The 27,423-nt window shown below is 39.9% G+C and overlaps 1 protein-coding gene across 10 annotated transcripts in view; it reads left to right on the top strand.

Annotated features, from left to right (window-relative positions):
- The window catches only part of cnsta (consortin, connexin sorting protein a), an 85,128-nt gene that overhangs the window by 22,107 nt on the left and 35,598 nt on the right, over positions 1-27,423 (top strand). For 6 of the 10 annotated variants that reach the window (XM_059648725.1, XM_048536313.2, XM_059648723.1 and 3 more), the window contains 7 exons: positions 1,674-2,138; positions 6,038-6,237; positions 8,236-8,266; positions 13,759-13,845; positions 18,202-18,313; positions 23,251-23,272; positions 25,868-25,910. In XM_059648725.1, the coding sequence (XP_059504708.1) occupies positions 1,742-2,138; positions 6,038-6,237; positions 8,236-8,266; positions 13,759-13,845; positions 18,202-18,313; positions 23,251-23,272; positions 25,868-25,910 (892 nt within the window). In that variant the 5' untranslated portion in view covers positions 1,674-1,741. The remainder of the gene's footprint in view (positions 1-1,673; positions 2,139-6,037; positions 6,238-8,235; positions 8,267-13,758; positions 13,846-18,201; positions 18,314-23,250; positions 23,273-25,867; positions 25,911-27,423) is intronic. The other 4 variants (XM_048536317.2, XM_059648726.1, XM_048536315.2 and 1 more) reach the window with 2 other exon arrangements.

Raw genomic sequence — 27,423 nt, 5'->3', positions numbered from 1 at the left:
CTCTGACATCTCACCTATATATACCTCCACTCGCTTTAAAACTATGCCCCCTCATAATAATAGAGCGTGAAGCTGAATGAACACAGCAGGCCAAGCAGCATCTCAGGAGCACAAAAGCTGACGTTTCGGGCCTAGACCCTTCATCCCCGAAACGTCAGCTGTTGTGCTCCTGAGATGCTGCTTGGCCTGCTGTGTTCATCCAGCTTCACAGTTTATTATCTTGGATTCTCCAGCATCTGCAGTTCCCATTATCTCTCACCCCCCTCATAATAGTTACCTCCCACCCTAGGAAAACGTCTCTGGCTGTCCACTCCATCTATACCTCTAATCATTTTGTACACCTCTATCAAGTTACCTCCTTCATCATTCTAAAGAGAAAAGCCCTAGCACGCTCAACCTTTCCTTGTAGGACCTTTCCTCCTCTGCACCTTTTCCCAACGCTTCCACATTTTTCTTGTAATGAGGCGACCAGAACTGGACACACTACTCCAGTTGTGGTCGAACCAGAGTTTTGTATAGCTGGAGCATAACTTCACGGCTCTTGAACTCAATCCCTCCTATTAATGAAAGCTAACACACCATACGCCTTCTTTACAACTCTATCTACCTGGGTGGCAGGTTGTCATAAGTTTGGAAACCTCGCCTGTACCTTTCTGAGGTCTTGCATGTTCCAGAACCTATCCAAGTTGAAAGTTAAATTCTCCATTTGCTGACCACATCTCTCAAATCTCCTCTCTTTTTTCCTCAGGTGATCATGACCTTCTTATAATATGCTAATCAAAGCAGAAGCCTAACTGATGTTTTGTACGATTCCAGTTTAACTACCTACTTCTCCAGATTGAATTGCATTTGCTCACTTTGCCAGATCAATTCATTAGTATCTTCCTGCAATTTGCAGTTTTCCACCTCTACCAATCACGCAGCAATTTTTTTGTCTCATCTGAAAAAATTCTTTTATTGTGCAGTAAGTCTAAATCGTTTAAAAGTTTCTGCCAAAAATCAGGGCCCTAGTACTGAAACCCTTCCAGAGACAACCTGCTTGTCACGACATATGCTGCTGTGTGAAAGAAACATGATGTCCACAACTCCGGGAATGAGATTATCGGTCCTTGCTGCCATATTCAAGACAGGTGTCAGTCAGAGGCCATATGCTTCCCACAAGGTGGATGGAATTTTTGGTTTAGTGAATTATTAGCATCATTCCATCTTGAACTGCAGCTTTGATCATGTCACGGGGGTGGAAATGAATATAGTAACATTAGAAATTGTCTAGAAATGGCACCTAGAAAGCCATTGTCTCAAACACTCCACATGTGGGAAATTGCACATTTATTTTATTTAACACGGACATCTCTTGTGCTGTAATATGCTTCTTCGAATCTGACTTTCTGCAATGTCTTAAAGGTATATTTGGATTTGAAAGCAAAGAATTGTACTGTGCAGTTACGGTTAAATATTTCTTTATCATGTTTTCTGCCATTTAAACAATATAACATGATAATGTAAAACACACTATGTAGTTTGTAAGTGAAACTACATCATTGAATTTACATACAGTAACTATGCTATATTAAGATGTTGACTATGTCATGAAACAAGTTATTACAATTCTACTATGACTGATCTTAAGTTAATATTATTTTTATTGACTCTTTAGAATTAATTTTTGCCAGACATACTTTATTTTAGAAAAGCTGAAGAAAATTGATGGTCCCAGCTTGGGTTATAGTAGAAGGTTCTCATGGATGAAGGAGGTTCACATACGACTGAACTTGGTACAATGGAAAAAAATGGCTGTCTGAAGGATGTGGAAAAGGGTGGTGCAACCAATCATCTTTCCTCATTAATTTCTGATGAAAATGAAAATCAGATTCGTGAGACACAGAGTTCACCATTCACTGATGACAGGACAGAAGGATTTGAGTGGACCAAACAAGATTTAATCAATAACAATGAAGACAGCTGTGATAAAACTGACTTTGAGCTTATGCAAAATAACTGCATGGAGATAGACTGTGCCAATGAATCTGAAATTTCGAACAGCGTTGCTAATCGGAGTGCCGAATTTCCACTGGGCATAGATACAGTTAGGACTTGTGATTCAGAAATGGAAAGAGAACTGAAAACCGTCACTTCTGGTAATTTTTCAGTTACGATCTTTTGCTGTTCAAGTGAGCGAAAATAAACTACCTAGAAGATTGCAAGTAACAAACCTGGAATAAAAATTAGTTTTGTCTGTTTTTGTTTCTGAATTTACTTGCCATTTTTTTTCTCCCTATTCAGATCCTGCCCAAAGAAAGAAACTTCTGTGGTGGCACAGTTTATTGACTTATTTATTGACTTGTCAACCTTTCTCATGTCTTAATCCAAAACAAAAATAACTGAACAACAGAGCTCACCTCTAATTATCATCTAACTTTAACCACAGTGCCAACATAGCCACCTACAATCTGGAGCTATCACCCAACGTCACTTTCATAATCCGCTTCCTTGCATGATATTTAAAAAGCATTCTAAATCATGTAATTCACTATACGTTGCAAGTTGCATTCTCCAGCTTATTGAGAGAGGGTAAACTTTGCCTGGTGACCACGTTGTTCAGTTTTATTTAGCCCAGAGGACCCCACATTTAATCCAAGACCACAACCATGCTTGTGGAAGTTGGCAGCTGAGAGTCAGCATGTGGTGGATTGAAGTCACACTGTAGGGCCTCACCACAAAACAACACAGTTGACAATCCAGTACTGCAGTATTAGAGATGGTGCCTCTGATATGACATTAATGATGACCATGAATCCATTGTCAATTGTTGGGAAAAACCCATTCAGTTCATAAATGTGTTTTTAGGGAAGGAAACTGCCATCCTTACCTGGTCTGGCTTACATGTGACTCCAGATTCACAGCTATATGGTTGACCCTTAATTCCCAGAGGGATGGGCAATAGATGCTGTCTACCCCATGACACCCACATCCCATAAGCGAATGAAGAAAGGAAAATAACCTAGGCTGTTTTCTGTCCATTCATATGGAAGCAAAATATTCCACAGCATAATTTTTAAAAAGCTCAAGGATGTTACCTATCCCTGGTATTCTGGCCAATGTTTACCCTACAAACTACATTCAACTTTTTTAAAAATCTGCTGTTTCGCAATTGCTTTGAGCAAATTAGATGCCACATCTCTTAGCTTACAACAGTGACTTCAAAAGTACTTAACTTGCTGTGAAATGCATTACAACAAGGTAAAGTTGTAAGAGGTGATACATAAATGCAAGTTGATCTTTTACATATGAATGCATTGCAATGATTGTTGGGTTCTAGGTTTCTGAATCAGAGATCTTGCTCTTGATTTCTGTTTATAGTGTTGACCTGAGCTAAATACAGGATCTTGCTGAGCAATGATACTCCCAGCAGTCAAATAACTTGTAAACGTTCAATTGCTTTCCCTTGGATAAAGTTTGGACTTTTGGATGAGCTATATGAAGCTGACCAGCCCCATGGATCTATAACCAGCAGTAAACAATACACTAATTATCTTACTTGAAAGGGGTAGTAATTTTTTTGGAGAAAAAAGATAAGTTAATTACAGATTGGTGTGTTGATCTCTTTTGAACGAAACTTGCATTTATGTAACAAGGCCATAAAATATAGGAGCATAATTAGGCCATTTGGCCAATTTGTGTCTGCCCTGCTGTTCAGTCATGGCTGATGTGTGTTTTAATCCCATTTACCCCCCCCCCTTTCCCCACCCCAATATTCTGTGATTCCCTTACTAATCAAGAACCTATGTATTTCTGTCTCAAAGACATTCAATAACTTGGCCTCCACAGCCTTCTGTGGCAATGAGTTGCACAGATGCAGCACATTTTGGCTGAAGAAATACATCCTTATCTTGGTTCTAAAACGTTGTTCTTTCACTTACAAGACCATCCCTTTGGGTTCTAGTCTCTCCTACTAGTGGAAGCATATTTTCCACGCCCACCCTATCCAGGCCTTTCAACATTCTGTAATTTTCAATCAGATCTCCCTTTATCTTTCTAAACTTCATTGTGCACAGACCCAGAATCTTCAACTGCTCCTCATATGACAAGGCATTCATTCTTGTTAACGTTGTTGTAAATCTCCTTCAGACCCCCTCCAGTGCCAGCACATCCCTCCTTAGATATGGAACCCAAAACTGCTCTCAGTATTCCAAATGCAGTCTGATTAGAGCCTCAATAGTACCTCCTGCTCTTGTGTTCTAGTCTTCTCAAACTGAATGTTAATTTTGCATTTGTCTTCCTAACCTCCAAATGAATCTTCATGTTAACCTTAAGAGAATCCTGAACTACGGTTCCAAAGTCCTTTTCTGCGTCAAATTTCCAAAGCCTTTCCCCATTTAGAAAATAATTTACACCTCTGTTCTTCCTAGCAAAGTGCTTAACCTCACACTTTCCCACATTTTATTCCATCTGCTACTTTGCTTAGTCTCCGAGCCTGTCCACGTCCATCTGCAGCTTCCCAACTTCGTTTAAATATTAACTCTTTCTCCACCTATCTTTGTAATATGCTGATTGTGAAATGTTCCAAAGTGCTTTGCAGGAGTGTTGATGAATAAATATTATACTAAGCCACATAGTGAAATAGAAATAGACGACCAAAAAGTCATAGAAATAAGCACAGAAGAAGCATTTTTAGTTGAGAGAGGTGAAGCTATTCAGGGAGGAAGCTCTAGAGCTTTAGGACTGTGACATCTGAAGGTAAAATGTTTAAATTTGGGAGTATGCAACTGATCGGATTTGGAATACAGTTATTGGGGATTTGTAGGTCATAGAGTCATAGTCTTGGAGTTGTACAGCATGAAAACAGACCCGTCATTCTAACTTATCCATGCCGACCAGCTATTCTAAATTAATCTAGTCTCTTTTGCCAGCATTTGGCCCATATCCCTCAAAACTATACCTATCCAGATGCCTTTCACATGTTGTAATTGTACCTGCCTCTATCACTTCCTCTGGCAGTTCATTCCATACACGCATCATCGTCTGCGTGACAAAGTTGTCAATTAGGCCCCTTTTAAATCTTTCCCCACTCACCTGAAACCTCTGCCCTCTAGTTTTGGACGGCCTCTACCCTGGGGAAAGCCTTGACCATTCACCCCATCCATGTCCCTGATGATTTCATAAGTGTCTGTAAGGTTATCCTGAAACCTCTGTGTTTTAGGTCTGGAAAACATTGTAATGTTACGGAGGATTGACGTTTTGCAGAGATTTGTGAACAAGATGAGCACTTTAAAATTCAACAGTCGCTCAGCTGTTTGCCAGTAGAGATCAGTGAGAAAAGCAATGGTTCAACAAGTTGAAGTGTAAGCTAGGATATTGGTAGCATTCTTTTGGTTGAGCTGATATTTGTGTTTGTGGAGGATGGGAGACTAGTTACCAATGTGTTGTAATATTCATCATCGGGTGATAGCTCAGTTGACTGGGCAGCTGGCTTGTGATGCATAGGGGTGCCAATGGCATGGGTTCAAAACAGTGGTTGAGGTCATTATGAAGGGCTCAACTTCTCCCCTTGCCTAAAACATGGTGACTGTCAAGTTAAACTCTCCACCTGACAGTCGCCATGCCCCTAATGAAAGAACAGCCTTGTGGTCTCTGGGATGATGACAACTTTACCTTTCCTGCAGTAAAGTCTAGAGCTCGCAAAGGCCGAGGTGAGGTTTTCTATGAGGAATGAGATGAGGCAGAAGTGCAATTGGATGAGGTAAACAGTTTCAATGGTGTGAGAAAATGACCATAAATCAATCTCTGAGTGAAATACAACATCACATTTGTGAGCAGTCTGATTCAGGCTGAGACCATTCTTATTGTTTAACTTTTCTGAAGATAATTCACTAAAGCTTGAGCTCTAATCCCAAAGGTGAAGAGTGTGCTAATGCTGCATAACTACAGTTGGGTGTAATTTCTGATCGGTGCTGTTTTCCTTTTGTGTGTGCTAAATTTTTTCAATTTTCATTTACATAAATTACGTAATATATTTCAATTTCTTGTGGGTTTACAGGAACCTTGGATGAAGTCACAGAAGATTCTTCAGAGTTTTTATGTACATCACAGAACACCATTTTAAATGACAAACGTTCTGAATCGGAAGTAAACTGTCAGCGAGTCGACAAGAAAAGACTTCTTCGGACTCTGCTGAACTGCATTCAGAGAGAAACAGAGTTAAATGATTCCTATAGACTGCCATACTATCTTCATCAGGTACAATCAATTCTACTTTTTTCCAACACCACTACCATCCCTACCTCCCGAGTAGATTTTATCGGCACATTCACTTGCTCAATTTAAAATGTTACGGCTTAAGTTTCTGAGAACAAAAGACAAGCCTAAAGAAGTATTTCTGGTTGAAAAATAATGCATTAATGAAAGATACCTGAAATTGAACAATGTGAGATGCTTCTCCATGACATTAGTGCTGAATGAGGAAAAATTAATTCTAACTCATTAATTTTGCTTCAAATTCCTTTCCAAGATTCTTACTAATTCACAGCTATGGTTTGAAGCACCTTATTCACGTCTATGTATTGTGGCAGCAACAGTGTTTCAATAGTAAGTATTGAATTTGCTGTCTTCTGGATGGGAGGATCGTCAGTACTTGAGCTGTTTTCCTATTTTCACTAAACGTTTGAGATCCCGCATTGACAGTTAAATCGGAGAAAAGGTTTTGTCACAAGGTAATGATGCTCATTTAATGAGCCAGTGGTAAGCATGATGGGTCAAATGGCCTCATTTGCACCATAATATGTGATTCTATGAGACGTATCATTCAACACCTGCCCTTTAGAAGATTCCCTGCAAACACACTCATCGATCCTTATTCTGTGGGGAGTTTCACTTACTTGCAGGAGGCACAGGTTAACTGGTTCACATTTAGAATGTCTCTGAATTTTTTTGATAGGACCCACGGCTTATAACAACTGGTGAGGGAAAATAAACAGGCTTTCTTCAGCTTGAGAGATAATGGGAACTGCAGATGCTGGAGAATCAGAGATGACAAAGTGTGGAGCTGGATGAACACAGCAGGCCAAGCAGCATCTTAGGAGCACAAAAGCTGATGTTTTGGGCCTAGACGCTTCATCAGGGTCTAGGCCCGAAACGTCAGCTTTTGTGCTCCTAAGATGCTGCTTGGCCTGCTGTGTTCATTCAGCTCCACACTTTGTCATCTCTTTCTTCAGCTTGAGGTTTTTTTCTCAGACTGTTCAGTATACAGCTCTTTCATTTCCAGAAGTCTGATGGCTTCTGATCCATGAGCTGGCTAGCTACCTGGGAACTGATCACAGAGTTCTTGATAGGCAGGAGGTCTTTGATAACAGGCCACCAGACTTCAAACTAATGACAATCGGCTACGTGTTGCTAGCTGAAACTCCTTTCATGCACAGCCCTTGGGTTTAGCTTGTTTTCCACAAGCGCCCCCCCCCCCCAAAAAAAAATCAAAGCGATGGAAAAATAAGATATGCTCTTTGGAGAGGGGGTTCACACGCATTGGAGGCACAGTTGAGGTGTTAAATGAGTACTTTGCATTCGTCTTCACCCACGAGGTAGATGCTGCTCAGGTCATGGTGACAGAGGAGGGAAACTGAGTCACCAGAAAGGTTTAAAATTGATGAGGAGGAAGTATTGGATAAGCTGTTGGTGATTAAAGTTGGTAAGATACAAATGCGATGCAGCCAAAGACGTGAGAATAGAAGTTGCAGAGACATTGGTAACTACCTTTCAATCTTCTCTGGACTGGGTGGCAGCTGAAGACTGTAGATCTTTGTTTCAAAAGTATGTGAAGATAACCCAGCAATTACAGGCCTTTTCAGTTGAAGGGAAATGAATGGACTCAAGTATCTGAAATCTCTTGAAAGCAGCAGTAATAGCATATATATAGTTTTAATACTGTAAGGTATTTGTGATGTACTAACTAATTGAAGCCACCTTCTTAAACAAAATGAGAAATGTCTAAGTAATGGATTCCTCCTGTGTATTTTTTTTTCTTGGCAGCTTTTGTTTAAATGTGCGTCTTTTGGGGAAAAAACATATATTTTCAATCTATGTAATCACTGTAATTCACTGTAGTGTTTAATAATATGAAGGTCACTTTAAGTCCAGTCCATGCAGTGCAATATTTTATAATCCACTTTCTTGTCATAGAACTGACAGGACAAAATTGTGGCAATCTGTCCATTACCATTGATGTTATTTTCTTATTTTCAGATCGCAGAAATCTATTTTGATGAACGAGAATGTATCCTTTTCAACTTTTCAAGCAATTTATGACTTCTTGCACATTTACATTTGATTTTATTTACTCTCAGATAACCAATGCAAGTGGCAGTTTGTGCAAATCTAGATCTGAAAAGCATTGCAAGACACCAAAGAGAGCCATCATAAGTGAACTTTACCCTGTCCTCATTTTATATGAATTTAACCTTGTTGAAAGTGCATATATGATGGTCAGTATTGGGAACCCTTTTTTTTCTCCCCAACCTGTGGGTTTTAGGCCACTTGAAACCCAAATTTTTCCTGAAAGAAGCAGTTTTGTAGAGTTTCTGTGGCTTTAGTTAACTAGTTTCACAATCATAGGCAACACTGAAACTGGACCAGCAATAACTTTTCTGACGAAGGGTCTCTGCCCGTATTGTCAGCTTTTATGCTCCTAAGATGCTGCTTGGCCTGCTGTGTTCATCCAGCTCCACACTTTGTTATCAGCAATAACAATATCCTGGTTATAAGCAATGCAAAGACTCAGGTACTCTGCTGCATGCGGCTCATTTCTTGATTTCTCATGGTCTCCGAACCATCTAAATGCTTGCAAAAGAAGTGTGAAATGGTTGCAGTAACACTCTGAAAGCTCCACGTTGCATGGGGTAAGGCAATTTACTTTTATTTGATTCTGGAATCTTTTGCATTACTGACAAGGCCAGCATTTGTTGCCATTTCTTAATTGCCTTGGGAAGGTGATTCTGAGCCATCACCTTGAGCCACTGCAATCCAATGAAGGTTGTAAGAGTTCCAAATCAGTATCATGTTTTTTTTTAAAACATTTTGTTTCTCTCTGTTACAAAGGATGTGATCACAGAACCACAGAAGTGTACCATGCAGAACGAGGTCATTTGGCTCATCTTGGTTGCAACAGCTCTTTAAATGAGCATCATTACCTGCTGCTAATTTTGTGCCTTTTCCCCATTTTCCACTTTGGACATTTATTCCAATTATTTCTACTTCTGTTGAAATAATTATCCACAATCATGCAATATCCTTTTGAGTATTTCACATTAACTTGTCTCCTCCACACCTCCAGGCAATGCATTCCACACACTAACTATTCACAGGGTGCATATTATCTGTCTAATCACATTCGCTCCTTTTGCAGACCACATCACATCTGTGCCCTCTAGATCTTGATGCTTTTACAAGTGGGAACAGTTTTTCTCTATCTATGCCCCCAGCCCTACTTTCACCTGCTAGTGGAAACGACTTCTCTGCCTCCAACCTATCTATTCCCTTCACAATCTTTTATTTCTATAAGATCTTTCCTCATTCTTCTGAATTCCAATGGGTATAATCCCATCCTACTTAGTCTGTCCACATAATCCAACTTGCTCAACTCTGGAATCAACTGAGTGAATCTCCTCTGCACCCCCTCCAGTGCTAGCATAGAACATAGAACAATACAGTGTAGAACAGGCCCTTCAGCCCTTGATGTTGCGCCGACCTGTGAACTAATCTAAGCCCCTCCCCCTACACTATCCCATCATTATCCATATGCTTATCCAAGGACTGTTTAAATGCCCCTGATGTGGCTGAGTTAACTACATTGGCAGGCAGGGCGTTCCACGTATATCCCTTCTCAAGTAAGGAGACAAAAACTGCACGCAGTACTCCAGGTGTGGCCTCACCAGGACCCTATACAGCTACAGCACAGCCTCCCTGTGAAACTCCATCCCTCTAGCAATGACAGACAAAATTCCATTTGCCTTTTTAATTACCTGCTGCACCTGCAATCTTACTTCTAGCGATGAATGCACAAAGCCACCCAAGTCCCTCTGCACAGCAGCATGCTGCAATTTTTTTACCACTTAAAACATAGTCCTTTTTATTGTAATTCCTACCAAAATGGATGACCTCACACTTACCAATGTTGTACTCCATCTGCCAGACCTTTGCCCACTCACTCAGACTATCTGTATCCCTCTGCAGACTTTCAATGCCTTCTGCACAAACTTTGCTCTACCACTCACCTTAGTGTCATCTGTAAATTTTGAAACACGACACTTTGTCTCCATCTCCAAATCATCTATGTAAATTATAAACAACTGCAGTCCCAACACTGATCCCTGAGGCACACCAGTAGTGAGTGACTGTCAACCAGAAAAACACCCATTTACCCTAACTCTTTGTTTTCTACTAGTCAGCCAATCCTCTGTCCAGGCCAGTACATTACCTGTAATACCGTGCAACATTATCTTATGTAGCAGCCTTTGGTGTGGTACCTTGTCAAATGCCTTCTGGAAATCCAGATACACCACATCTACAGGTTCCCCATTGTCCCACCATACAAGTAATGTCCTCAAAGAATTCCACCAAATTAGGTAAACATGACCTTCCCCTCATGAACCCATGCTGGGTGTTCCAGCATGGACAATTTGCATCCAGATGTCTTGCTATTTCATCCTTAATGATAGATTCAAGCATTCTTCCCCACTACTGGAGTTAAGCTAACTGGCCTATAGTTACCTGCTTTTTATCTACTTTCTTTTTTAAACAGTGGTGTTGAATGCTGGCCTGGCCACATACCTTGAATGAATGTTTTTTAAAAAAAAGGTCAGGATGTGAGGCAGAAAGTAAACGGGAGATTGACAAAGTACGTAAAGAAGGCACTATCATAATAATCATAGAGGACTTCAATATGCAGATGGACTGTGAAAATCAGGTTGGTGGATCTGAAGAAAAGGAACCTGTGGAATGTTTATGGGATGATATTTTTGGAGCAGCTTATGGTAGAGCCCATTAGGGAACAGACAATTCTGGATTTGGTGATTAGGTAATGATTAGATGACTTAAGGTGAAAGAACCCCTAAGGGCCAGTCACCATAATGTGATAGAATTCAACCTACAGTTTGAGAGGGAGAAGCTGGAAGCAGATGTAACAGTATTAAAATTGAGTAAAAATAACTATAAAGAAATGAGGGAATAGCTGGCCAGTGCAGATCGGAAGGGGAGCCTAGCAATGAGGACAATGGCGCAGCAATAGCAGGAGTTCCTGCGGAAGGGAGGTGCAGCGGAAATTCATCCCAAGGAAGAAGGAACATGCTAAAGGAAGTAAAAGGCAACTGTGGCTGATAAGGGAAGTCAGGGACAGCATAAAAGCAGAAGTAAAGGTAAGCAAGTGATGAATATTAGTGGGAAACCTTTTAGAAACAGGATAACTAAAAAAGCAATATGGAGGAAAGAAGATTATATGTTATCATAAGTTAGCTAGTATTATAATGAAAGATTGCAAGAGGCTTAAAGATATTTAAAAGACGAGAGAGGCAGGAGTGGACATTGGACTGCTTGAAAATGAGGCAGGAGATGTAGTAATGGGGAACAAAGAAATGGCAGAGAAACTGAATAGGTGCTTTGCATTGGTTACATCATTGCAGTGATTGGGCAGCCTGGGATTATATATTCACAAATTTTGAATTCTGAGAGGTACTGTCATTGAAACCTACAAAGTACTTAAAGGGATAGAACAGATTGAACAAGGAGAAACAGCACACCTGTGTCTGAGTCTAGAACCAGAGGGGACAATTTAAAAATGGTGGGTCAAGTCACTTTGTACTGAGATGAGGAGAAATTCTGTTTTGATTGCAGGATTATGAATCTTTGGATTTCTTTACACCCAACAGTCAAGAAGTTCAATCTTGGAGAATGTTTATGGTAGAGATTGTTAGATTTATGATTATCAGTTGCCTAAAGGTTATGGGAATAGTGTTTATTAGATCAGCCATAATTGTATTAAATGACTACAGGGTTGGCAGGCTGAATGTCTTACTCCTGGTTCTGTGTGTCTAGTTAGGAAGAAAATTTCATGTTTCCATCCATCTAATACCCTCCTCCTCACTTAAAGAAGTTGAGAATTTGGAATGTACTAGAGAAGGAAGCTTGAGGTGTTGCAGTGCATCTTTTGTGCTGATTGTGCCTCCAAACAGTGCAGGATTTTTCTTGATTCCCACTGACTTCAATTTTGGTCAGATTCATTGGTACCATATTTGATAGACTGGAGAGTTGGGCAGACAAATGGCAGTTGGAGTTCAATCCAGGCAAATGCGAGGTGACGCATTTTGGAAGATCAAATTCAAGGGCAAACTATACAGGAAATGGAAAAGTCCTAGGGAAAATTGAACAGAGAAATCTGGGTGTTCAGGTCCATTGCTCCGTGAAGGTGACAACGCAGGTCAATAGGGTGGTCAAGAAGGCATATGGCATGCTTTCCTTCATTGGGCGGGGTGTTGAGTACAAGGGTTGGCAGGCCATGTTGCAGTTGTATAGGACTTTGGTTCGGGCACGTTTGGAGTGCTGTGTGCAGTTCTGGTCGCCACATTACCAAAAGGATGTGGATGCTTTGAAGAGGATGCAGAGAAGGTTCACGAGGATGTTGCCTGGTATGGAGGGTGCTAGCTATGAAGAGAGGTTGAGTAGATTAGGATAATAAAATGTGAGGCTGGATGAACACAGCAGGCCCAGCAGCATCTTGTGCTCCTGAGATGCTGCTGGGCCTGCTGTGTTCATCCAGCCTCACATTTTATTATCTTGGATTCTCCAGCATCTGCAGTTCCCATTATCATTGAGTAGATTAGGATTATTTTCATTAGAAAGACGGAGATTGAGGGGGGACCTGATTGAGGTCTACAAAATCATGAGGGGTATAGACAGGGTGGATAGCAAAAAGCTTTTTTCCCCCAGAGTGGGGGACTCAATTACTAGGGGTCATGAGTTCAAAGTGAGAGGAGGAAAGTTTAAGGGAGATATGCGTGGAACGTTCTTTGCACAGAGGGTGGTGGGTGCCTGGAACGTGTTGCCAGTGGAGGTGGTAGACGCAGACATGTTAGCATCTTTTAAGATATATTTGGACAGGTACATGGATGGGCAGGGAGCAAATGGACACAGACCGTTAGAAAATAGATGACAGGTTAGACAGAGGATCTTGATCGGCGCAGGTTTGGAGGGCCGATGGGCCTGTTCCTGTGCTGTAGGTTTCTTTGTTCTTTGATCAAATGTTTTATTTTCATGCGCAATATCACTTAGTTGCTTCACCTCTGAATGAGGTTAGTGACTACTAACGTGGCTGCTGTTTGTATAATCAATAACATGCACTGCAGTAGCTCAAGGTTTAAGGATACCTCCGCTGTGAAGAACTGGATCAGCACTGAGACTGGCAACCTCCAAGTCAGGCGCATTTACTCATGCATTGCCACAGCTAATTGTCATAAAATGTTACTTTAAACTTTGTTTCCTAATATTGACACTTGAAATAATTTTCTTTTACTTTTAGTGTAATGTCAGAACATTGGTTCATGTTACCTGACATCAACATTTGCCTCCAAAGAGAAACAACATTTTTGGTAACACGTCAGAATCCCTCTGCTATTAAGTGCATTTTGTTTTATATACGTACTTTGCTATAAGAAGTAGCAGTGTTTTACAGTTAATTTGATATATGAACAGTATGATTTTCCTTTACTGTACATCCAGATGGAAAAGCAGTACAGTTTATTCAACTGGAAAAGCTGTACCATCAAACATTTCTGGCAAACCTTACGGCTATTCAGGAGGAATGGGGTACGTACAGAATATATATACCTAATGAACACCAGCCTGAAGTATGGGCTGAATTTTCCCAGTCCCTGTTGAGATTCTCAACATTGAGGGATGAAAAGGTCTGATTTTCCATAAAAGGTTTTAACATCAAGATGTGAATCTTGCTAGTAAAGGGCCTATTTGCGTGCATTAACAACTCATTATTACTTAATCTCACCTCCTTTACTTTTCCTCCCAAACTGCAAAGAGAAACCAAATGATAGTTCCTGACGTGAAAGACAGAATAGGTACCTGCAGTGCGACTCACTGGTTGCTCTTCTGGGCCTTCATCTTTGCCAACAGTCCCCAGTACCGCCAGGCACACTTCATGGGTAACAACCATCTGCATTCATTGGACACAGACCAGGCCCTCAGCATATTGTCACAGCACATCTCCCGCTTGGGTGGAATACATATTTCCATTTCACCAATGCCTTTTGTTCGTACAGGGACAAGAATACATCTCAAACATTGGAGCAGGGTGTATCTTGGGGCTCATTGTTGCTTTCAGAGCATTCATTCACTCCTCGCCTATTTATATGCTCAGAGCATCTCTTCCCTGCCTTGTTTATTTGTGCTTTGCCACTTCATTTAAAACTGACAAGTTCTCAGTACTTCCGTCTTGTTTTGCCTTATGGCACGTAGACAAAACCAGGTAGTTTGTCACTGTCATCCATAACTGAGAGGAGGGATTTCTTCATCCAGGGGGTTGTGAAACTCATTGCTACAGAAGGCTATGGAGGCCAAGTCATGAAGTGTCTTTAGGACGGACATTAATTCTTGATGAGTGAAAGGATCAAGGGTTTGAAAATAACATAGGAGAATGGTGTTGAGAAACATATCAGTCATGATTTCAGTGATGGTGCGCACTCAAGAGGCCAAATGGCCTAATCCTAATCTTGTGGTTTATCAATGATCATTTAAGGGCAGGAACATGTTGCTTTACACCGTGGTCCTCAATTAACATCACATCTTCAACATGTGCCCGCAGCTTACACAGAACACACTTTGACTGTGCTTCAATCAAATGGCCATGTCTGAAGTCTGAGAGGAGTACTTCTCGGTCAAGGGAAGAGGGACTGTTGTCAGTCAGGAGGTACCACAGCATTCAGAATAGAGTAGTTTCCAGTCTCAATCCAGGCTTAGATGTGGTCAGAGGGCTGCTTGGGACAATCACTAGTTCTGTATCTGGGCCACAGTTAGTTCTGAAGAGTGACAAGATGTTGCAGAGCACTGAATGTTAGGGAAATGGAGGCACACACTTACATAGGGTTCAAACATAGTACAAACTATATGCTTCATTCTTGTAGCTGCAGTTACAATTACAGTTACAGACAGGCCATGATGTAAAGTATCAATACATTTTTAAAAATGTGATTTTCTATTTCTGATGAGACTTTTCTTTCTCATTTCCCTCTCACTGTGTGCATAGATGAAGGGCTATTTGTGTTTATTAAGTATGGTGCCAGTGGGAAAAATCCCTCAAAATCACAGTGAGTACTTCTACCGCTAATAAATGCAAGATTGTGCAGGAGTGACACCATAGAAGTGTGCTTCATGAATGAATTGAGCAGCAGGGAACTGAGAGATAATTTGCTCAAGCTCCTGGAGGAAAAGACTCCACTTAAGCACGTGAAATTGAAAGCCAATTTTTGGTAAAATTCAGCCCTTTGTCGTTAATATTCTTTGCAATCAAAAATCTGCTAGCAGCGAATTACCAAAGGTTTGGTATTTGTAAATTCTGGATTGGATTACAACGTTCACAGTTTAGTTTTAGTTTTAGCTTTACTTTTACAGTTTTGTTTTTATAGTTTTTATTTCCATTTACTGGGTTTCAGTAATGCCAGCCCAGATGAATGTTATGTAAAGTTTAAGGTAGAAAATTCCCTTGTATTCTCCATTGTATAATTGAGAGTATTGTTGTGGATGCAGCAATTAACTATTTTACTTCCAACGAAATTAAGTGGCAAGGAGGATTTTGTGTTGCAAGAATATTCAAATCATTTCCATGTCTGAGTTTCAGGTGATTTTTGTCCTTGAACTGTCATCATTGACCTTTTTTTAAAGAGGATTCTACCAGGAATATTGTGTTAAGTATACAGAGTTACTACAGTGAAAAAGAAGGTGGTTTTGAGGAAAGAGCCAGGAGTTGGAGTAATTTAATCAGCTGTTCTACAGATCTGGCACTAAGAGTTGGATATATTCCTGAGCTATTGATGAAATAATAGAGAAATTAAGTTTAACCAGCAGAATCTGAGTTTTGACCCCAATGTGCACAATTCTGACTGCCATTTTAGAATACTGTAGAATATGTTTTGAGTACATCTTTAGAAGTTAGAACTAACAAGGGACTGATAGTGTGTTGAAGATAGTTGAGAATGTGGACTTGAGACTCCTGTTAGATTAGCTGTGGTCTTGTCAAATGAGGGAAGGACATTTGAGGGGCTTAAATGGCCTACTCTTGCTCCTCAGTTTGTAAGTTAATACTTGAAAGGTGAAAAGTTTTGAAGAATGGTACTAGAATATAGGGGTTGTACATTGGTGAGACAGGTGCGGCACGGTGGCTCAGTGGTTAGCACTGCAGCCTCACAGCACCAGGGACCTGGGTTCGATTCCAGCCTCGGACGACTGTGTGGAGTTTGCACATTCTCCCCGTGTCTGCGTGGGTTTCCTCCCACAGTCCAAAGATGCGCAGGGTAGATAGATTGGCTATGCTAAATTGCCCATAGTGTTCAGGGGTGTGTGGGTTAGAGGGGAATGGGTCTGGGTGGGACGCTTCAAGGGGCAGTATGGACTTGTTGGGCCGAAGGGCCTGTTTCCACACTGTAGGAAATCTAATCTAATCTCATCGTAGGCCTGGTCTCCCTTTTTCCTCTGAGGACTAGGCTGAAATATGGTCTGTTTGAAGTCTTAAGATTATGAAAGGTTAACGACAAAAAATGAAACCCAGGATCTGATGGACATCTGAAACAAGTCAAATTCTGTAATTACTAAAGTCGGAGAAAATCTGTGCTTAAGGTGACTAGTATAGATATGTTTCAGAAAATGTAAATATATCAGATTAAATAGGTTCACATGGAGCATAAATACTGGCTTGAACCAGTTGGGCCAATTGTCTGTTTCTATACTTGGCCTTCTCTGAATTCTTTGTTGAAGAATACAGTGAGCAATTGAATTACCTTACACAAATAGGTGATTTTTTTTTAGTATAGGAAACTACTGTCCAAATTGCCAGTTTGAATGATATTGTTACATACAAACTTCTATTAAGCAAAGTGGTGAAAGATTATCAGGAGTAGGCCAGTTTGTGGACATGGTTACAATGACATGATCACCTGGAGTGTCAGAGTAGGCTAAAAGGGCTGAATGGCCTACTGCCTGAATTTGTATGCTTTGGATAGAACCCTGTTAAAGCATTACTAGTAACGATGTCCAGGTGCAATTTCTTAATTTTTATCTTTGCCTAGACAGATTAAGTCAGCAATGAAAAATAATATTTATTTTCTTATGTTTTGATGTTCATCACAAGCCTATACCCACACCTACTCTGTATTTTTGTCAAGTTTTCAGATGTTAGAGTTTTGAGTCTGTATGTACTGTGGGAAGAACTGTATAAATGGCCGTGTTATGTAACATATGCAGTCCTGAATTGAGAATTTTGATGAAAATCATTGCACAGCCATTGGGTTTTTTTTCATTCTGATTTATCTGAAGTAGAAAGGATTAGTTTGATGAATATTTTCTCAGGAATTCATGGTCTCTTGTTTGCAAAAAAAAATTATGACCTGTTTTTCCTATCTAGTGAACAACCCCCTAGTGTTTCCACTACTATAAACAAAAGGGACATGTTTATTTTCATACAATTCCCTGTCTTGCCAATTTGTGTGACTTTCCAGTTTGGTTTTCTTTTCATTTGTTTAATATTATGACGTACTTCTTATCCTTTTCTTGTAATCTAATGTCACTAAATTCTTGTTGACAGATAATTGCTTATAATGTCAAAGGGCAAGCAAAGAATGTGGAAGCACGTGAACATGGGAGAACCAATGATTAAAATTCACTGTAGTATCACATATGCATGTCTTCTGACATGGCGTGGAGAAAAGTACTCTTTGAAACCCATGTTCAACAAAATCTAACTGCTGTTGTAATGAAATAGGGACACATGGGATTATTCACCATTTTAAAAAAATGACCTGTTCTGGTTAGAAAACTGATGAATTTGATCCCCACTTCATTAACTTCTTGTTAAATCCTTGCCGATGATTTTAACAGCCAGAGTTTTGATGCATTAATTTTATTGGACTATCTTGCTGCATGGCTGACTTTTTCTTGCAGAAGTGAAACGGAAGGCAGCAATCGCAAGGGAGATAACAGAAGGGAGGTTTGTTAAAGCTTTAGATGACTGCAAAATAGTGAAGCTGTCAGAATTCTGTGCATCACACTCTAGGTAAGTTTGCTATTTATAATTATGTCATCACAATATGTAAATCTAATGTTACACTATTGAAATTTTGTTTTTTTCCGGAAATTGGCACGGTCCAAAGAATTAACTTCGGATGGTGTTGTTTTAATTGCAGCAAACCAAGCGATTGAGCAAACCTTGCATTGATCCTTGCAGAAATACTGCAGCAGACCTGAGACAGAAATTTTGGCATTAGAACACTGATATGTTGAAGCGGTAGACAACTGGAAACTCAGGGTCATATTTATGGACAGATTGTGGGTGGTCAACCAGTCTGCAGTGAAGAGAAGACCACGTTGTGAGCAGCAAATTTAGTTGACTAGATTGAATGAAACATCGGTAAATCCCTGATTCACTGGAAAGTGTATCCGGTGTCTTGGATAGTGAGGAGGTAAATGGGCAAATGCTGCAGCTTCTGCTATTATACAGGAAGGTGCTGTGGGGTGGGGGTGTCGGGAATTGTTGGGATTAGAGGAGGAGGGGAGCAGTCTCTGCAGATTGTTGATAAGGGAGGGAAGGGGAAGGGAATATGTGTCTGCTGGTAGCAGTCCACTGGAGGAGGTAGAAATGGCAGTTTATGATCCTTTGGCTGTGGAGACCAGTGAGGTCAGAAGTAAGAACCAGGGAACCCTTTGATTGTTGTGGGAGACAAAGGACGAGGTGAACACAGAGTGTGGGAAACGGTTCAGACGTGACTGAAGGCCCTGTCAACCACAGTGGTGAGGAATCCTCTGCTGAGGAAACAGATGAACAGTTCTGAGGGTCCCCTCTAGAAGATGACATCATCAGAACAAATGAAACAGAGATGGAGAAACTGGGAGAATGGAATGGAGTCCTTCCAGGAAGCAGTGTGTGAATCAAGGTAACTGGGAGCCAGTGAGTTAGTAATAGATATTGGTGGCTAACTTATCCCCCAAAATGGAAATAAAGATGTCAAGAAAGGGAAGAGAGGAGTTAGAGATGGACCAGGTGAAGATGACAGCAAGGTGGAAATTAGAATCAAAATTGATAAATTTTCCAATTCTGGGCGAGAGAGGGAAGCAGCAATGTTTTTTTTTTAAATTGGACTGGAGCAAGGAGTGTCCCACAAAGGGACAGGAATAACTGGAACCCATGTGGATACCCATGGCCACACCTTTGACCTGAAGAAAGTGAGAGGAGTTAAAGGAGAAGTTACTCAAAGTGAGGACAAGCTTGGCCAGGCAAAGGGAGATGGTACGGATGAGTACTGTTCAGGCCTTCCCTCAAGGAGGAAGTGGAGAGCCCTCAGACCATCTTGTTGGGAGATAAACGTAGAGGAATTGCATGAGAAGAGGAGGTGGCTGTTGCTGGTAAACTGGAAAATTTGATGCCAATGTAAAGTGTCAGATGAATTGTGGATATAAGTGGGAAGGGACTGGACAAGAGGAGAGAAAATAGAGTTAAGGTAGGAAGAAGTAAGAGCTATGTGTGTCTGCCTTGTTTGTGGGTGGATACTAGACTTTGCATTTTTGAAGATTTCAAGAACTGATTTGTACTGATTTACCCTGCTAAGCTTGTCCTTCAAACGAGTAATCAAGCAGAATATAAAAGTCGGTAAAAATAACATAAAATAACGTTCTTGTAATGGAAATGTTGAGTGTGAGATCCTTTAATTTCAAGCTATTCTTATGGTATCCATACTTTTGAGCCTGGCTACCAAAAAATTATCCTCTTAAGTTAGTCTGTTTGCTGATTAGCCATAAAAATAGATGTGACCTAAATATTTAGTCATGACATCATTTATGCTTTCATTCTTGATTGGTAGGTCTTAAAAAGATATGAACTTGATGTTTGAACAGCATGCAGCTTTCTCAGATTTGACCACTAATCATTTGTTTCATCAGATAATATGTTGGCTATTTTTATGTCCTTTTAGGCTCACCTGCATGCCCTTCTTCCATTTGCTGCATTTGCCCTTACAGAAAAGACAGGATGAGTCAGCATGAGGTTTAGAAGCAATTTAGAGGAGGACAAAAATGGAATCAAAAACAAACTAAAAGAAGCATGATTCACAGTCATGTGACTAACAGGCTATATAAAAAAGAAGAAAGGAAAACAGATGGCCTAAACAAGAAAAATTCAGACAAAGGACAGAGTGAGAAAAATGCATTTAATTGAAATATAAATTCATAAAGGAGTATAGAATGTGGAGTTGAAAGAAACAAAGATACGCATCCAAAGCTAGGCTAGCAACATACTTGAGGAATAGTTCTAACAGGTAAGAAAGGGGATAAGTTGTACTTCGAGTCAAAATATAACACAACAAGTTTACCTTTTTTTAAGAGTTGTGAACAGGTGATAATTAGCATATGTTGGCTTGGAATTTGCAATTGTAATGACAGCAGCCCTGACAGCATGCACTGTTAGCTTGTGAAATAGAGCAATATCTTGCATCCAGGCATATTTAGTTAAATACTGACATTTAGAGGTTGCTGTCAGATTCGCAATTCCTCCACAAATTGTACATTTGAAATCCCTAGAGCAGGAAATGTGTAGAAACTGATGATATCTTTGCTCTGTATTGTCGCTGTTTAAAACACTATGCCGTGCAATATCGCTGAGAATAAACGGGTCTTTTGCCAACTACCAGGCAATGGCCAGTGCTTGGACCCCAGCTATTCATATTATCTGTTAACAGTTCAGATGAAGGAACTAAATGTAATATCTCCAAATTTGCAGATGACATAAAGCTGACAGGATGAATTGAGAGGGAGATGCAGATATATTTCATTGTGATTTGGGCAAGCTGAGTGAGTGTGCAGATGCATTGTAGGTGCAGTAAGTGTGGAGAAACAAAGAAACAAAAACCTACAGCACAGGAACAGGCCCTTTGACCCTCCAAGCCTGTGCCGATCAAGATCCTCTGTCTAACCTGTCATCTATTTTCTAACGGTCTGTGTCCATTTGCTCCCTGCCCATCCATGTACCTGTCCAAATATATCTTAAAAGATGCTAACGTGTCTGCGTCTACCACCTCCGCTGGCAACGCGTTCCAGGCACCCAACACCCTCTGTGTAAAGAACGTTCTACGCATATCTCCCTTAAACTTTCCTCCTCTCACTTTGAACTCATGACCCCTAGTAATTGAGTCCCCTGTGTGAGGTTATCCATTTTGAGAGCAAAATTAAGAAGGCAGATTATTATCTGAGTTGCTATGACTTTAGACGGGAATGAGCAACAAGGCCTGGGTTTCCTTGTACATGAGTCACTGAAGGTAAGTATGTAGGTGCAGCAGGCAGTCAAGAAGGCAAATACTATTTTGGCCTTTCATAACGAGAGGATTTGAGTAGAGGATGCCTTGCTAAAAGTATACAGGCCTTTGGTGCGATGGCATCTGAATTATTGTGTGTGATTTTGGTTGCCTGGTCTGAAGAAGGATGCTGTTGCTACATAGGGAGTGCATCAAAGGATTATAGAATTATAGAATCCCACAGTGTAGAAGCATGCCATTTGGCCCATCGAGTCTGCACTGACCCTCTGAAGTACATCCCATCCCCACCCCATTCCAATCTATTTGGTAAACCTTCACTGCACTCCCACTAGAATGTGCATCCCTCCTCAGATTAGGGGACCAAATCTACATACAGTACTCCAGCTATGTCCTCACCAATGTCTGTTTACTAGACTGATTCCTGGGATGGGAGGACCGATTTATGAGGAGAGGTGAATTAATTAGGATTGTATTTGCTGAAGTTGAGATCAATGAGAGGGAGGTCTTACAGAAACCTGTAAAATTTTAATAGCACTAGACAGCGTAGATGCAGAAACAATGTTCTCAGTGGTGGGCAAGTCCAGAACCGGGGCACTCAGTCTAGGGAAATGGGATGAACTATGCAGGACCTATATGTGGAGAAATTTCTTCAAGTGAGTGGTGAGTTGTGGAATTTGCTACCACAGAAAGCAGTTGTTGGTCAAAACACTATGATATAACACTCTGGGCTAAAGTTTTATGGGGAGAAGAGCAAGAACAGGCTGTTGTGTTGTATGATCAGAATGAATGGTGCACAGGCTCAAAGGGCTGAACGGTCTCCTCCTATTTTCCATGTTTCTGTTTTCTAATCATATAAAGCTAACTTCAAGTTCAGGTAATAGGGATGGCAAATGGAATGTTGATCTTTATTTCAAAGGCAATAATGTTTTCATACAGAGATGCCTTGCTAAAACTGTACAAGGCACTCATCAGACACAGCTGGAATACTGGTCCACTTATCTAAGGAAAGACGTACTGGAGGCAGTACAGACAAAGGTTGAAAGTTTGAAGGGATTTTCATATGAGGAGAGGTTGAGTAAATTGGGCCTGTACTCATTGGAGTTTATAAGAATGAGTGGGGACCTTACTGAAGCATTCAGGATTTTTTAGGAGCTTGTGAGAATAGATTCAGAGAGTTTGTTTCGTCTAGTGGGTAAGTATAAGAACAGGACATCATCTCAGAATAAGGGGTTGCCCATTTGAGACTGATATGTTTGCCATTAAGCTAACTCTCAACTCCAGGTTTTTTTAATTGAATTCAAGTTTCACCATTTGTCATGGTGTTTCACATGGGATTCAAACCCATTTGCCCAAAGCATCAGCCTGAGCTTATAAATTACTGGTCCAGTGCTACTACCATTCCAATACCGCCTCCCCTTGAATTTGTTCCTGGATACACTGCCACCTTACAATGCCAATTGATTTGTCTCTGGTAAGGTACTTTAAGCAACTGGGTAAGCTTTTCAGTTAATAGCCACGACTATGATGCTGCAGTGACCTGTGCCATTATAGTAGGAAAGATTTTCTATTTTGAAAATTAACGCTAATTAGCTGTATTAAAGTGCAAATTCCTGGCTTAACTTGCATCTCAATTTAGTCACACTTTATTTGTGAAAATCAATACTTATGGAGTTTTTCTTTGCTCTTCCAGACCAAATGTATCAGTAGACAAGGTAAGAGTTTTAACTTCTCTTTCAAGATAAGATGATCATCAATATAAGGTGGGTATTGTTTGAGGGCAGTGTAGAGAAGACAGGAAAACAAAATGCCTAAAGGAGCAGCCTCTGAGAACTCAAAACTAGGAGTAGAAGTATCAAAAAAATGGAGGGTGTATGCCCCTCTACCATGATCATTTGCAGATTATTTTGAGCATTTTACTAACATTATGTTCGAATCAGTTCTAAATTTCAATAAGTACATTTTTTGTTGGGTTTGTTAATCATTGTTTGTTTGCTATGAGCTGAACTTCTTTGGAAAGATATGTTAAAAGTTATACACATCCCACTGCAGAGCTGTCCTTGAATTCTGAGACAGTAGAAACATGAAACACGGTCCCACAGATCAGTGAGATCTGCTAATTTAAAACCAATTACTGTTATGTATTGACTTTTGGAAATAACATGAATGCTGCAGTTCTTTGAACTTCTGATGAAGGGCTTTAATCTCCTTGTCCTTGATGACAAATTCCATTACCTTCCCCAAACTGACCTTATGATTTCCACATTGACGCTGAAGGTCTGTTGTGTATTCTGGCTTATTTCTTCCACCCATGCTTTCTTAGCCATCTCATTCTGAGCTGCTTTTGTTCACTGCCTCTAAATTGCTTTGAGTCAATTGGTTCATGTGAAGGGTACTGTCAGACTTACTGTATGAAGAACATTAGTTTTATATAAAATGCTATTAATCCACTGTGAACACTTGGCCAAATTTTGACACATTTCTAGGTTTTGATCTGAATCTAGTTCAGATCTATTCATTACTGCTTCCTAGTTTTAACTAATGTGGAACAAATTCAAATGTTTGTAGTGTCTTAAAAGAAGTGGTTGTGAATTAGTTGATACATTGATTCTAATTTTCCAAAACTTCCTATATTTGAGGGAGATTTCATTAGATTGCAGAATATTGAATCTTGAGATGGCCAGAAAGCAGGGAACTGCAGGCTTATGAGTTTATCTGTCATTGAGAAATGTTAGAAGCTAACACTAAAGATGTTATTCGCAGGTCACCTTCAAAAATTTCCAATACTTAGAATCGTCTTGGTTGTGTGAAAGGTCTTCTAGGTAACATACTGACATGGATAAAAGTTTGGATAATGAACAGTAAACAAGAGAGCCATAAATGGGTTATTTTCTGGTTGGCAAGATATAATTAATGGTGTTCCACAGGGACCAGTCCTGGGGCCTTAGCTGTTCACAGTCTATGTAAATGAGCTTGATGAAGGGACGAAAAGGTATGGTTGCTAGATTTGTAGATGACAAAGGTAGGTAGGTAAGATACATTATTGGTGAAGAAGACCAAAGGTCTCTCCAGAGTGAGAGGTTAAGAGGACAAAGATCTGGCATATGGAGTATAATGTGGGAAAATGCAAAATTGTCCATTTTGGTAGGAAGATTTCAAAAAAAAGAGTATGTTCTCTCAGTGGTGAAAGGTTACAGAACTTGGAAATGCAGAGGAATCTGGATGTCCCAGTACGTTGGCCCCAAAAAGGTTAGTTTACTTGAGGAGCAAGTAACTTGGAACACTAACTGAATGTTTGTATTCAATTCCTAATTCAATGAATTCTGCGTGGGAGGTTTTAGCTGACATTGGTGAAACCACATCTGGAGTACTGTTAGAATATTGCTTTCTTTAGTTAAAGAAGGATATACATACGTTAGAAACAATTCAAAGAAGGTTTACTAGACTAATACCTGGAATGACTGATGTGGGGAGGAGTGGTAGGTATTACCTGATGAGAGATAGTAAGGCTTAGAAGAGTGAGAAGTTACTTGGTTGAATGAAACCTATCAGATTCCAAGAAGTGTTGAAAGGATGATTTCAAAAAGGATGTCTCCTCTCGTGAGACAATCCTGAACTTGACCTTATTCTGTAGGAATAAAGCGTGGCCATTTAAGACAAATGAGGAGAGAGTTTTTCTCAGTTTTGAATCTTTGGAATTCTCCTCCCCAAATAGTGGAGTTTGTACGTTATCATTAAATCTGTAATGTAGCTGTAATGTTGATACAAATTGCTGTGTCTGGTCTGGATGTTAGAAGTTTAAATAATGTGAATTGTTCATTGCATTTGGAAATGGGTCATCCGGCTCTTCAAGTCTGTGTCAGCCTTGATCAACAGAACAGCTAAACTCCATTAACTCACCATTGTTCCATATTCCTTGATGGCTTTGCTCAACAAAAACCAACGTTAGTTTCCAAAATTTCATCGGCCCAGCAACTAATGTATTTGGCAGTATCCAGGAATATAATGCACTGTAATGAGCCTAAGCATTCTGATGCCTCTAATTGAATTATGTGCTTTGGGGAAGAAAAGTCAAGGAAATAGAGGACATAGCCAGATGCTGACTTTTCAGTTGCTTGGTTAGCATACATTCCTAAATGTGTGTTAAGCTTCAGTAGAAGCCCCAAAAACTATTTGAAGATTTGCTTTGTAGGATAGTTGCTGTACTGACAAATTAATGTAATTTCTGGTGGAAGCTGAATAATTGTTCCATGTTTAAGATTTGCGTTAGCAAAATGTTTCCACAAGAATAAATATTATTTCCCCTCTAGGGAAAAGATGCTGACAGGAAAGATACTATGGAATGCAACTCAAGTAAGTGTGCACAATTGAAACTGTTAATTCACGCTCAAATTACCTTTTTTCAGTGAAAGATTGAGGATTATGTAAATTCGTACAAGTGCACCTTTGTTATTGAATATAGACAGTAATCAAAATGTGTTAACTGCTCTTTAATATTCAGTGTGAATTGTTGAGATTTGTACTCCATTGTTAAAATATGTAGCATGGATCTTGATAGGTAGTTAAATGGACTTGAAGTTACAATAGTTTGTAATTAAGGAAAGACAGTTTCATTGATTCAGAATTGAATCTGTTTTTAATATCTCCCTCTTGTCTAACTTCTCATAGGAATGCAACATTGTAAACTGTCAATTATATACTTAATCAAAGACTATGATTTTTCTTATCACCAGAGACAACTGAGGTTTTGAACAGGGGTTGTGCCTAATGGTATATTTTTAACGTGAAGGTTTGGGAAAAATATTTATACTAGCACAGAAATGTGCTTGTATATTAATGAGCTGTTTTTTCAAGTATCAATGGATGCTGGCGGGCAAGATAACCTCGTACACTAAGTTCTTTTCATTAGGAAATTAAATCCTGAAATCTGATCATTTCAATCTGAGTAAGTGCGTCCATTCCCTTCATGTGCAAGTTATCATAGAAACATTTTTGGCTTCTAGCTGCTGCCTTTCTATCATATCCAGGCAGACTCAAAACACTGTCAGTGGTATTAGGTGATACTGTAACCTGATCTTTATGATAGTTTTCATTGCATTCTTCCACATGGGAACATGAATCACAAGTGTCTCGTACTGAGGTAGAAAGCTAATTAGTTATTCTTGAGAGTGCACCTGATGAGTCTTGGAACTAATTGGGCATTTTAAAGCATGGTTGTTTACAACGAGATATTCTCAAATATTTGAGAGAGATACCAAGGTGTAGAACCGGATGAACACAGCAGGTTAAGAAGCATCTGAGGGGCAGGAAAGCTGGCATTTTGGGCCTAGACCCTTCTTCAGAAAAAAAAATCTTTCTCAAATCTCTGCTGGGATTCTGGAGAGACTCTCCACTGTTCCTACACAGGCTGCTGCCATTGCCTCCAAGCGTAAATACCTTGCATCACCTTACCGAAAGAACCATCTGATTCTTCTTTTGATCTCTTAACAAACACTTGGGCTTCATGTCAGAAGGAATTCAGAGCACACCATAGTACTCCTTTTATTTTATCTTAAAGTTGTGTTTTGGGACTTTAAAAAATAATTATGAACTCCAATAATTAGAGTGTACAGATCATTGAATTGCTGTTCCAATGCAAGAAACAGTGTTCTTTTGGTGAATTCAGATTGGTGTTGAAAGATGCTGCTTGTGTGGCTGATGCAAAAATAACAAAGACTGGCAGTTATATAGCAGCTTTCAAGACTTTGATTTGAGGTTTCACTGTTTCCAAAGTTTGATTATGATTTTTGCATTATCAGAAGCCGTTGCGTTAACATGGAGATATGACTGCATGCTTCTGGTAACTTTGGTGATTTCTGCCATCATG

Source organism: Stegostoma tigrinum, chromosome 9 (genome assembly GCF_030684315.1).
Source record: "Stegostoma tigrinum isolate sSteTig4 chromosome 9, sSteTig4.hap1, whole genome shotgun sequence".
NCBI classification, from domain to species: Eukaryota; Metazoa; Chordata; class Chondrichthyes; order Orectolobiformes; family Stegostomatidae; genus Stegostoma; species Stegostoma tigrinum.
The sequence above is the reverse complement of the archived record's forward strand: the minus strand, read 5'-3'. Positions and strand labels throughout refer to the sequence as shown.